Source organism: Sorex fumeus, unplaced genomic scaffold (assembly GCF_029834395.1).
Source record: "Sorex fumeus unplaced genomic scaffold, SorFum_2.1 ptg000109l, whole genome shotgun sequence".
Taxonomy (NCBI): Eukaryota; Metazoa; Chordata; class Mammalia; order Eulipotyphla; family Soricidae; genus Sorex; species Sorex fumeus.
The window spans coordinates 4,142,744-4,154,874 of record NW_026606166.1 but is presented as its reverse complement, the minus strand read 5'-3'; the positions used below and the strand labels follow the sequence as shown (position 1 = coordinate 4,154,874).

General features: G+C 43.5%; 1 protein-coding gene across 1 annotated transcript in view; it reads right to left on the bottom strand.

Moving 5' to 3' along the window:
• The window catches only part of KIF23 (kinesin family member 23), a 34,097-nt gene extending 22,559 nt beyond the window's left edge, over positions 1-11,538 (bottom strand). Inside the window, 6 exon segments of the mRNA XM_056134960.1 lie at positions 1,320-1,441; positions 1,580-1,692; positions 4,129-4,296; positions 4,678-4,787; positions 5,441-5,546; positions 11,522-11,538. Coding sequence (XP_055990935.1) covers positions 1,320-1,441; positions 1,580-1,692; positions 4,129-4,296; positions 4,678-4,787; positions 5,441-5,546; positions 11,522-11,538 — 636 coding nt within the window.
• Between the last annotated feature and the right edge of the window lie 593 nt (positions 11,539-12,131).

The following is a 12,131-nucleotide window of genomic DNA, read 5'->3' as shown; positions in this document are numbered from 1 at the left end:
AGGAATAATCCCTGAGCACTGCTGGATATGGCCCCAAAACAAAAAACACCACACACACACAAAACCCAAAAACCCCCCAGAAATATAAAACAGTGAGTCTAGAACAATTTTCTTATAATATTTAGTGACTTTGTAGTCAAATAATTTATTAATTTTTATAATAACAAAGGTCGAGGAGTACAGAACTCATATCGCAATTATATAATTATATGATTCAAAGAACTGAGAAATTGTATAGTGACTAAGGCACTTGCCTTGCATGAACTTGATCTGGGTTTGGTCCCCAGCACCACTTATGGTCCCCCCAAGCTCTGGCAGGAATGATCACCCAGCATTGTCATGTGTAGCCCAAAACGAAATCCAGAGTCCACGTAGCTTGATTTAGAAGCTTTCTAGCCAGCTTTTATGGGATGCCTACAATAGCCAAGTAGTGGGCTAAACGCTTTCCGTTTACATGCACTACCTCCTTTGATCATCACTATACCATAAGGAATTAAGACCAGAGAGTGAGTAACCCTTGTGGTCCTCTGGATCTCCTACCATCTCCTCCTGGAAATCTTTATGATGCCATAATTTCAAGACACGTGTTGATAATTCATCTTGATAGTTTAAAGTGATGAACATTCATTTCAGAACAAACACTTTCACAAATTCATAAACAAAGGTTTGTCACACGATGAATGCAGCAGTAAATAGTGATGAGCAGATGGAAGGGCCCTATTTGGCCTCAGCCAAAGAAAAAACATTCAGAACAGGCCACTTCCTGAACAGTCTCACCCCTGAAGTTACTTTCTGACATCTTACATTCATGAGCATAATCTCTACGCCACATATGAGTCTTCTACAGTGAAACAAACCATAATTTTTTTTTTTTGCTTTTTAGGTTAGACCTGGCGATGCACAGGGGTTACTCTTGGCTCATGCACTCAGGAATTACTCCTGGCACTGCTCAGGAGACAATATGGGATGCTGGGAATCGAGCCTGGGTTGGTCATGCAAGGCAAACACCCTACCCACTGTGCTATCACTCCAGCCCCATAAATCATACATTCTTATTTCATCTCCTCTAGTAAAAAGACACTGATAGCCAGAACAATGGTGCAGCAGGTAGAATGTTCGCACATAGCCAACCTGGGTTAGATCTCTGGTCCCCCAAGCCTGCCAGGAGAAAGATCTGAGCCTCGCACTATGGCCCCAAATTTAAAAAAATCCCTTGCATATAAGTTTATTTGAGCCATCTTCACTGCAACAAAGATTTAACTTTAAGTCCAGGAATTAAGGACTCAATTAGAACAAGAGAATACACACTCTGTATTTACCTGCAGGACGTTGTCCCCATCTGCATTCAAGGGCGCCTGAACCAATTTAATGTTGAACACACTATGTGAACGGCTGGATTCACGATTCAAGTGTGTGTTTGCAATACGCCTCTTCTTCTGGCCTATGAGGACAGAGAAATCATTGAACAGCCTAACTTCAGTCATTACATTAAATCACCAAGTACTACTGTCAAATTATGTGAGAAACGCTCAGGACTACATTTAGGATTGTATGTATTTCTCATTCTTAAGTCTCTAACCTCTCCAGAACACTTCAAAGGCCTCCTCTGTTGATTTCACTTCTACTTCTGTACATCCTGCAACATACATGTTACGGTTCTGATCTTCACGGAGCACTTTAGATTGAGGAATTCTACGGAAAGGAAAAAAATATTAGTTTTCTAAATGAAGAGAAACCAATGTCAACTGAAGACGGAAAAGGCCAGATGAGTCAACGACTATCCTTTCTACAGGAAAAAGCCCACATGAGACTCCAGGAAAATACTCAACGTGGATAAGTAAAAAGCTCGACAGTCAGGATTAGTTACATAACGGGAGCTAGGAGCCTATTTTAGTCTACAGACGTTGCTCTAAATTGTTCTAACAAAGCACATGAAACAGCACTCACTAAGCAATCAGAGATCACAGTAATGGTACAGCAACAACACAAGCACAGGGAGGGCATTAAAAATCTAGCATTTTCCTGATTTTCACCCGTCAACGGATCTGGCTGGTTCTTTCCTCAATGCCAGCCAGCAGGAAACAAATTCAGACGGTTTGGTGTATACCAGGAGTGGTAATCCTTTCACACGGTTTGGTTGGTCAAGTTTTAGTCTGTGTGATAGGAAAGGATGGAAACGGGAGCTGTCTGTTGGCCTCAGTTTTGTGCACGGTGGGAGAGAAACATCTACTTGCCGTCATCACTCAGTAAATGGTAGATTTTTCAGGAAGAGGGGAGGGGTACAGAAACAGCAGCCAGCCCAGCGCCCAGCATAAACCACCTCATGCAAACATGCCACAGGTGCCACCACTGGTATAACTGCACCCTCTAAAGGAAAACCGATCCCTTCACATACACAAACTCTGTGTTCCTCAAGGGTGTGCTGCAACTGTTCCACCTACCAAAGGAACAAGGAGTAAGTTACTGTTTCTCCCGCAGTCAGCTCCTAGCAACATACACAGGTCAGAGTCCCAACAGAGGCTCCTTTAAAATCCTCCACTTGAGCCAGAGAGGTAGGACAAGGGTTATGGTGCTTGCCTATACATGGTCACCTCAGTTCGGTGCCCCAGCTCCACATCTGATCCCAAACAACAACAACAAAAGAACTCTACTTGCAAAGTTTCTTCACAATATTAAAAAAAAATATTAACAACAGAAAAGACAGCTTAAACACCAATCTAACAAATGAAATCTGAATTTGGTGTCAAATAAGCACCCTTTGAGTTTATTCCTGGAGTTAACAGAAAAGCCAAAAATCATACAAGTCACAGAACCATAAACCAGCAATGAACGCGATCATAAAAATTCAGAAAAATGGGTACCCATAACGGACACTTTGAAACGTACGGAAAGCGAGTCATCTATAACTTAAATATAAATAGAAGGACAAGTAAATACCTGTTCTCACCGTACATATGGCTGGCTGTATTGGGGGCGGTGCACTGAACCCAACACCCCCATCATGAAATGTTCCCCACCCTACCACTGAGCCACACCTCCAGCTCTAACCTGTTCTCATTTTAATGGTTTTCTAATTCTAGTTGTTCCCTCAATAATGTTCAGTTATACAAACAAAAGTTAGTTGTACAGGTCTTTGCACTTTTTATGCTACAAGGGATCATAATAAAGACAACACTAAAGCCAAGCATTTAGCTTAAAAACGTCTCATGAGGGGCTGGAGCAATAGCACAGCAGGTAGGGCGTTTGCCTTGCACTCGGCCGACCGAGATTTAATTCCCAGCATCCCATATGGTCCCCCAAGCACTGCCAGGAGTGATTCCTGAGTGCATGAACCAGGATTAACTCCTGTGCATCGCCGGGTGTGACTCCCCGCCCCCCCCAAAAAAAGTCTCACAAACCAGATACTAGTACAAATGCAAATCTCTTGTTTGGATTCCAGGTTGTGAATGAACTTTCGTCTAAGCAAGGAAGGACTCCGATCTGGGAGGTGTCCTTCCTTGGGTTTTGGGTTTTTGGGGGGTGGCCACACCTGGCTGTGCTCAGCGCTTAATCCTGCCCTTACACTCAGGGATCACTCCTGTTAGGGCTTGGGGAATCACGAAAGGATCAAACTCAGGTTGGCTGCGTGCAAGAAAAAGTGCCTTACTTACTGTATGTAATCTCTTTCTACCCCATTAATCTTTATTATTATTATTTTTTGTGGTGCTAGGGATTGAATCTAGGCCTCACCCATGCAAAGCCAAATGATGTATCACAGAGCCACATTCCCAGCCCTAGGTAGTCTTTATCCTTCAGTGGAATGAGTGACCCTGTCGATATGACGTCACACTAACCAGTGATGTGAGGAACAGCTAACAACAGCACTATGCTGCTCCCTGGTGATGACCAAGTCACAGGGTCAATAGGCTACACATCCCCAACCCTGTCAGGTCCTAAGAGGTCCAGGAAAGCACTTCCTTATACAATTAAAGGTCTTCTTAAAATACAGCCAGGGCCAAGTCTTTTAAATGACTAAAACCAAGCATCAGTCCCTTATAATGGGGGGTGGGGAGTGGGGAGGAATCGAATACTCACTGAGGTCAAGTGATTTCCCTAAGCAGCTATGAAAGGGCTCCCTTCACTACTTACTTTGGCTTTATGGGATCAAATGGCGTCTCTTCCAAAAGATCATATATGTAATTGTTATATATTTCAATATACGAGACAAACACGCCATAAACACTGTCTTCATCAACTTCTGCTTTGCAAAATTCTTGTACATTTATCATATCTGCAAATTCCGGATCTACTTGTCGCCTGAAGGGAAAAAAAGCCAAAAAGTCTGAGCTTAGATATTAGAAATCAAAGTGAAAAATGAAAGACCCCATGGACTGGATGGAGAGAGTCTGTGGCAGCCAAGAGTACTCCAGGTTATCCTAGGCACTCAGCACAGGCTTTACACCCACCTCCTCCAAAGAGGAAGCGAGGAACTTCTCAAAATAGTGTTTCAGGGCAACGCTCAGACTCAAGAGAATCTGAGCAAACAAAACCATTCTTCAACTTTGCTCTCACTGAGGTCAAGTGTCAAACCAACTTCTTCACTTCATGTGGGATGACCTAATCTCTGCTTAAAGAAACCAGAAGAGGCCCCCGGAGAGGCCCCTAGGACCAATGCTACATACAAATGTCATTACTTACTTGCTGGAGGGGGTCTTTGGATTGGGCATGGCATCTCTTCTCTGTCGTTCCAATAAAGCATCAATTTCAGACTGTATGTCCATGCTGTTCCTGTCATTAGATTTAAAAACCTAAAGAATGAAGCAAAAACCAATCTTCAGAAATAATATTTAAAATTTAAACATATCTAAATCCCCAATTCAAGCACTTTGGTCCTCCCATACCACTGTATCCACAAACCTTGCCCCGTGGGTGCTCCAGTCAGTCACAATAGAGTGATACTCACGTATCGTTTAGCTTGAAACCGGCCTATGCTGTTAAAGATCATTCCTAAGCAACGAGGAAGCAGTCCTCCCTCCCCCGGAGAGCCAGTCATGGTGTGTGTTTTTCCACTGCCAGTCACACCATATGTGAAAAGGAGACCTACAACATAGCAAATCACACTCAGTTATGCATTAGAAATTGCACTGGATGGTATCAAAATTCCCCCACTTGTATTATTAATTGTATCAAAATTACATTTTTATTTTGTTTTAGGGCCACACTTGGTGGTACCATGTTAATCAAACTTAGGACCACAAATTTTGACAACAGAATCACAACCCAACAACAACAGATGTAGAAAAACAAAGTTCACATTGGCAAAAAAGTCGATGTAATATAACTCTAAGAAATCTTATCTAAACTCAAGATCAAATATAAACCAAACACACAATATTTTAAAATATATATATATCAGAAGGAGAGCAAAAGGAAAAGTCTAGCCAAACTCCAAAAGCCATACCATTTTTGCCATGAATGAGGTTGTCTACTAAGGGATTAGCAACAACATCAAAGAGCTCCTTCTGGGTGGTGTGAGTTCCGAACACCTGTTTGAATGTATACTGCGTCTGTGGGAAAGGAAGAGGTAAGAAGTGTATGAATGGAATTATACTACGTTTAGGTTCAAACAGCATGTAGGAAAGTCTCAGTTCCATAAGGATTCAGACTAAGACTGATTTTATTTAAATAACAAAGATCAAGAGATGTAACAATTCAGACTGGAAAATCAGAAAATCCTTACACATAATTTCATACATGGTTTTGCTCCTTTTCCTATTTTGCTATAAGGCACTTACAATAGCATGGCAGCATAACCAAGGGCTTTGATACTCCGACAGAGGAGGCAAAGGTGTAATGCCTTGTGGTGCTCAGGAGACCATGTGGTCTGAGGGACTGAGCCCAGGTTTCTTTCAGGTAAAGCAACACTCAGTCCTCCGAGGTATCTCCCTGCACCTCATCTGAATTCTTTTCTTTTTTGGGGGGCCATACCTGGCAGTGCTCAGGGCTTACTCCTGGCTCTGCACTCAGGGATCACCTCTGGTTGAGCTATGGGTGCTGAAGATCGACTTGGATTGGCTGCATGCAAGGCAAATGTCCTACCAACTGTACTATTATTCCAGCCCCTCATCTGAATTCTTACAGATAATTCTTAGTAAATTGTGACTCTAAGAGCAATAATATTTAAGTGATCAAATTTTTTCAAAATATTATAAAGTACAATAATATTACAAAATTCCTACTGGGAAAAATAGGTTGGAGATTATAATGTATGTGTTTTTTATATATATATACATATATGTGTATGTATGTGTGTGTGTATATATATATATATATATATTTGCGTTTGTCTTTAGGACACCCCAGCAGTGCTCAGGGGACCATGTGGTATAGGGACAGAACCAGACCCCCTGCATCCAACAGGCCACACACAGCCCATTGAGCTGTCTCTTCTGCTCCTCTCCCTCCCCCACTCACTTTTTAGGTTTTGGGCCCACCTGACGATGCTCAGGGCTTACTCCAGGCAATACACAGAACACAGAGGGTGCTGGGGATCGAACCTAGGTTGGTTGTGTGCAAAGCAAGCACTTACCTGGTCTGCTATCACTCTGAGTTTAAATGTCCTATTCACCCAGGGACTAAAGCTCTATTTTGTTTTTTGCTATTTCTAGTTTTATTTGTTAAAACAGAGAAAGAGAGAGAAGATTGCTGCACCACTCATAAATGAATAAAGTTCTTGGGGCTGGAGCAATAGAACAGAGGGAAGGACGTTTGCCTTGCACGCTGCCAACCTGGGTTCAATCCCTGACATCCCATATGGTTCCCCAAGCACCTCCAGGAATAGCTGCTGAGTGCAGAGCCAGGAGTAACCCCTGAGCATCACCAGGTGTGACCCCAAAAGCCAAAAATAAATTAATTAAAAAGTCACTAAGTTCTTAAAATTGACTCAGTGGGATTTTGTATGCCAAATTGCAGACACTGAAAGATTTGGGGAGTTTTCTGAACTTCTAGTGGATTTTGCTTAATGCCCTTATATTTCTATTAGTTTTACTTTTTTGGTCTTGGGGCCACACTGGCTGTGCCCAGGGCTTACTCCTGGCTCTGTGCTCAGGGATCACTCTTGGAGGGCTTCAGGGAACTATGTGGCTACTAAGGCTAGAATCTACATGGCAAGCACTTCACCTACTTGACTTCCAGCCCCTTATGTTTTAAAAATGAACAGTTTGGGGACCAAGCCTGTATTCTCCCTTGAACACACACCTCACTCGTCTCTGTGCCTTTTCCACTCTGCAGAAGCCTTTGCTCTCTCTTGAACATGTACTTTCTCTCTTTCCTCACATCTTTCTAAGTAAGTTTCAGGGCCAGAGAGATGGTAAAGCAGGTTGCAAGCAACAAGGGACCTGAGTTTGCGTTTAAAGTTGCGTTGCAAGCAAGGGACCTGAGTTCGATTCCTGGCGTTCTATATGGTCCCCCAAGCACTGCCGGGAGTGATCCCTGAGCGCTAAACTGGGAGTAATCCCTGAGCATCACTGGGTATGGTCCAAAGACAAAGTTTCAATAGAAACTATCTTGCTTCATAAAAAAAAATAATCAAAAATTAAATTAACAAGTTTGTCCCCAAAAGGGAGATACATATAATTGTATTCAAACATACTACAGCTGACACTTACACTGACCATGTCTCAGTATGCCTTAGGATGGCAGTGAAGGGGTTCATTTTTACAGCTACCGATAGAGGCTAGTAGTGGAGCCAGACCCAGAAGTGCTCAAGGTTTACTCCTGGCTCTGATCTCCAGGAACCAAGTATCACTGGGGAGCAAACCAGGCTCTCCCATGTGCAAAGATGCACTCTACCTATAATCTCTCTGGCCCACTATTACTATCTTTAACTTATTAAAGATCACTCCCCTACTTCAGCTCTCTCCTTTGTGAACGTTTTCACTCCAGTCCAATAAAACAGTTTTGAAGTTCACAAAGAATAAGGAACCTCAGCACTGAAAGTAGCTGTCAGAACTAGCTAAATTATACAGTATGGAGAAATTAGTCAAATGATCTCGAGTCTTCATGAACAAACTGTCCCTCTCCAGGTGAAAAATAAACATACCTAAGGTCCGATGGGTGAACTGACCCAAGCCCCTATTACTACTTAGCATCAAAGCCATTTCTAGTCTAGTGCTTCTTCTGTCATTCAATGACGTCACAAGGCAGGGAACTTTTCATCCCGGCCGAACCTCTGTACTATTTATACACACTCATAATTAATAAGTGAAATTCAGTCCATCAGCTTTCAACTATGCTGCATCCTCAAATACCTGCTCTTCCACGAAGTTTTCCTAGGACCACTGCTGCTTAATATTTACTGAATATCATAGAAACGGAACACAAAGGCATAGAGCTTGAGTCTCCTTAAGAAAGGGAAAGGGAAAAAGACAACAAGGCTGTAATTAAATCTATAGGCTGCTCTAATTAAATCTATAGACTGCTCTAAAGTGCCATAAAGGAAGAACAAGCAAAGAAAAAAAAAGACTAAAAGAAAGACAAGTCTAAAGACAAGGGGGCTGGAGCGACAGCACAGCAGGTTTGCCTTGCACAAGGCCAACCCAGGTTCAATTCCCAGCATCCCATATGGTCCCCTGAGAGACTCCAGGAGTAATTCCTGAGTGCAAAGACAGAAATAACCCCGAACCAAAAAGCAATAAATAAATAAATAAATAAATAATAAATAAAAGATAAGGAAACACAAGGAAGGAGGTGGGGCTGTCCCTCTGAGGAGATGCTATGGAAGCTAAAACCTAGAGATGAGATTTCACCAAAGAAAAGGTCAGGTAAGTGAGCAGCACAGAAACAGGATTCTGGTCATCCAAGGAACTCAAAGGATTGGGTAAAAAGTAAGAGATAACTGCACAAAGATAAGACAGGATTTTCCCCATTTAAAGACTTCCCTGAAACTCCCTGGAATGTTTTGCACATGAAAATGATTTAAAATGTAATTGAATGTCACTTGGCAGCCCTTGGGAATAGGATATCAAAAAGTTCTAAGGCAGACCAGTTGGCCGTCAACACATCCTATGAAAGTTACTCAGAGTATGGTCAGCAAACGAGTACCCCACAGAACTGTCTATTCAAGGCAGAAGGGAGGAATACACAGGAAATGCTTACAGCACTTTTACAGGTCACAAATCACAAATCACAAATCATCCTGTTATTCGCCGATTGTCTCGAGCAGGCCCCAGTAACGTCTCCTTCATCCTAGCCCTGAGATTATATTCAAGGCTCTTTAGGAGAATGAGACCCATCATTGTTACTGGTATTTGGCATATTGGGTACACCATGGGGAGTTTGCCAGACTCTGCCCTGTGGGCAGGCTACATTCGGTAGGCTGCCAGTTTGTCCAAAGTAGGAATGAGATAATAAGATGTCATAATAAGATGTCGCGCAGGCGCGAATGCGGCCGCGCAGTTCCGAGAGCTGGTTTTTATAGTCTCTGAGTCTTGGCCGCTGATGAGATTACACAGTGCCAGGGGGCCAGTTGGTGGGTGTGACCCCCGCCTACTGGAATTTGGAGGATCTGGGTGGAGGATGCTCGCCCCGATCTGAGTAGGCTTGGAGATCTTTTACAGGTCGGAGTTGGAAAAAGATATTGCAAAAGGGGAGAATAATAGATGAGAGCTGAAAGGAAAGAAAAAAGTGTTGCACATAGGAACGTACTACTAAAATCAGGCAATAGACTACAACTTAGTGGCAGAGGCCATGATTTGGTGTAAGAAATGACAATTAACAGTAGCTTCAAAAAGAGGCAACAGTCTAAACGAATGTCTCTTGAATCCCCATAATTCTTGGGTTTTATTAAGGGGCCACAACCCAGCGGTATTCAGGGTTCACTCCTGGGTTCACTCCTGTGCTCGGGAGATCACTCCTGGAAGGGCTGAGGGACCATATGCAGTACTGAGGATCAACCCAAGTCAGCTGCATGCAAGGCCAGTGCCTTACCTCCTGTACTATCTTTGGGGCCCCTTATCCATCTGCTCTAGCACACCTGTCTTTCTGCCTATCTATATAGCGATTCGCGCTGGAGCGATAGCACAGCGGTAGGGCGTTCGCCTTACAAGCGGCCAACATGGCCGACCCGAGTTCGATTCCTCCGCCCCTCTCGGAGAGCCCGGCAAGCTACCGAGAGTATTCGATATGCCAGACACAGTAACAACAAAGTCTCCAATGGAGACGTTACTGGGCCCGCTCGAGCAAATCGACGATCAACGGGAGGGCCTTTATATAGCGATTATTTGTTAACTATCTGTGCCCCCAACTAAGCTTATAAAGTTCACAAAGACCTTTTTAGTCACCTTTTTTTTGGGGGGGGTCACACCCAGTGATGCTCAGGGGTTACTCCTGGCTCTGCACTCAGAATTACTCCTGGCAGTGCTCGGAGGACCATATGGGATGCTGGGAATCGAACCCAGATGGACCACGTGCAAGGCAAACAAACGCCCTACCTGCTGTGCTATGGCTCCAGTCCTTTAAAAAAAAAAAAAAAAAACCTACCTTCTGGGGTGGAAGTGATGGCACAGTGGGTAGGACGTTTTCCTTTCACACAGCCAACCTGGGTTCGACCCCCAGCCTTCCATATGGTCCCCCGAGCACCACCAGGAATAATTTCTGAGTTTAGAGTCAGGAGTAAGCCCTGAGCATTGCTGGGTGTGACCCCTTCCCCCCACCCAAAAAAAAACTGTTCAGACATCTTAAACCCTCCCCTCCTCAATCTCAATCCTGGGTTCCTACCCAGCACAAGAAATTTTTTTTAAGGGGGGTGAGGGGAGCAGAGAGATATTACACCCAGTAGGGGGTTTGTTTTGCACTCAAGTGGAGCCCCCAGAACTTCATGGAACCCCCTGTGCCCAGCCAGAAGTGATCCCTAAGCAGAGCCAGAAGTAAGCCCTGAGCACTACCAGGTATATGGGGCCAAGGGATAGTACTGTGGGTGGGGCACTTGCCTTGCATGTGGATGACCTGGGTTTGATCCCCGGCATCCCATATGGTCCCCCAAGCAATGCCAGGAGTAATTGCTGAGTGCAGAGCCAGGAGAAACCCCTCAGCATCGCAGGGTATGACCCCAAACCCAAAAACCAAAAGAGTAAAAAACTTCTTTCTAGTCTCCATCCTGGCTTTCAAAATGTCTGTACAGTAGACCATTTTGCTCAAAACTTCACAAAAACAAAAGCCCTTCAAGAGATTGCTATGAGCAAATAATGCCTAGTGTTATTTTAATTTTTATGCCTGAAATTGTATCTTTGTACAATGCTTAGTATAATCAACTTACTCTACATTAAATGACCCCCTAATACAAGTTTTAACATCCAGCAAAAGAAGTAATCCTCTAAAAGCAATCCCCTAATTCCAGTATGCCAAAGGTACATTCCAGAAATTAAAGGCACTACCGATACGGTGGTTAGAGCAAAGCAGAGAAGTCTCAAAAAGGCATAAATGTGAATTCTGTTAAATTTAAGTCAGAAAACCCACTAAACAGCCTGGATGTTAGAGGAATTACCTCCTTATAGTCCCCATTTCGGTTGAGTCTGAAGCCCTCCGGGGTGTGCAGCTGGATGGTTGTGTTATTGATCACTTCTATGCAGCACTCTTGGTCAGGAAAGGGCAGTGGGCGCACCCGGCAGTACACCTAAGAACACAGAGAGGGACTTAGAGAAGAAGTTGACTCCTTTGCTGGCTTATTCTGCGGACACTGGCTTGCTACAAATACAAATATTTAATGTAGAAATAAGTAGGCACAAGATCTGAAATGTTGTCTTCTTAATGATATAGTTGAAGAAAAACTGTTATTTGCAAAAAGTCTGGTTTCCGCAAAACAGGTGGAGAAATACAATCCGGTACCAGTGCACAGATTTTAAATATTTCAGAATAGACAAAACTTGTTAGATATGTCATTTAGCTTTATTTGATTTACTTTTTTTTTCTTTTTGGGTAACACCCGGTGATGCACAGGGGTTACTCCTGGCGGTGCTCAGGGGACCATATGGGTTGCTGGGAAATGAACCTGGGTCGGCCGCGTGCAAGGCAAACGCCCTACCCGCTGTGCTATTGCTCCAGCCCCAGCTTTTTTGTTTTAAACAGTACACAACCCATTTTAAATTTTGTCCTTT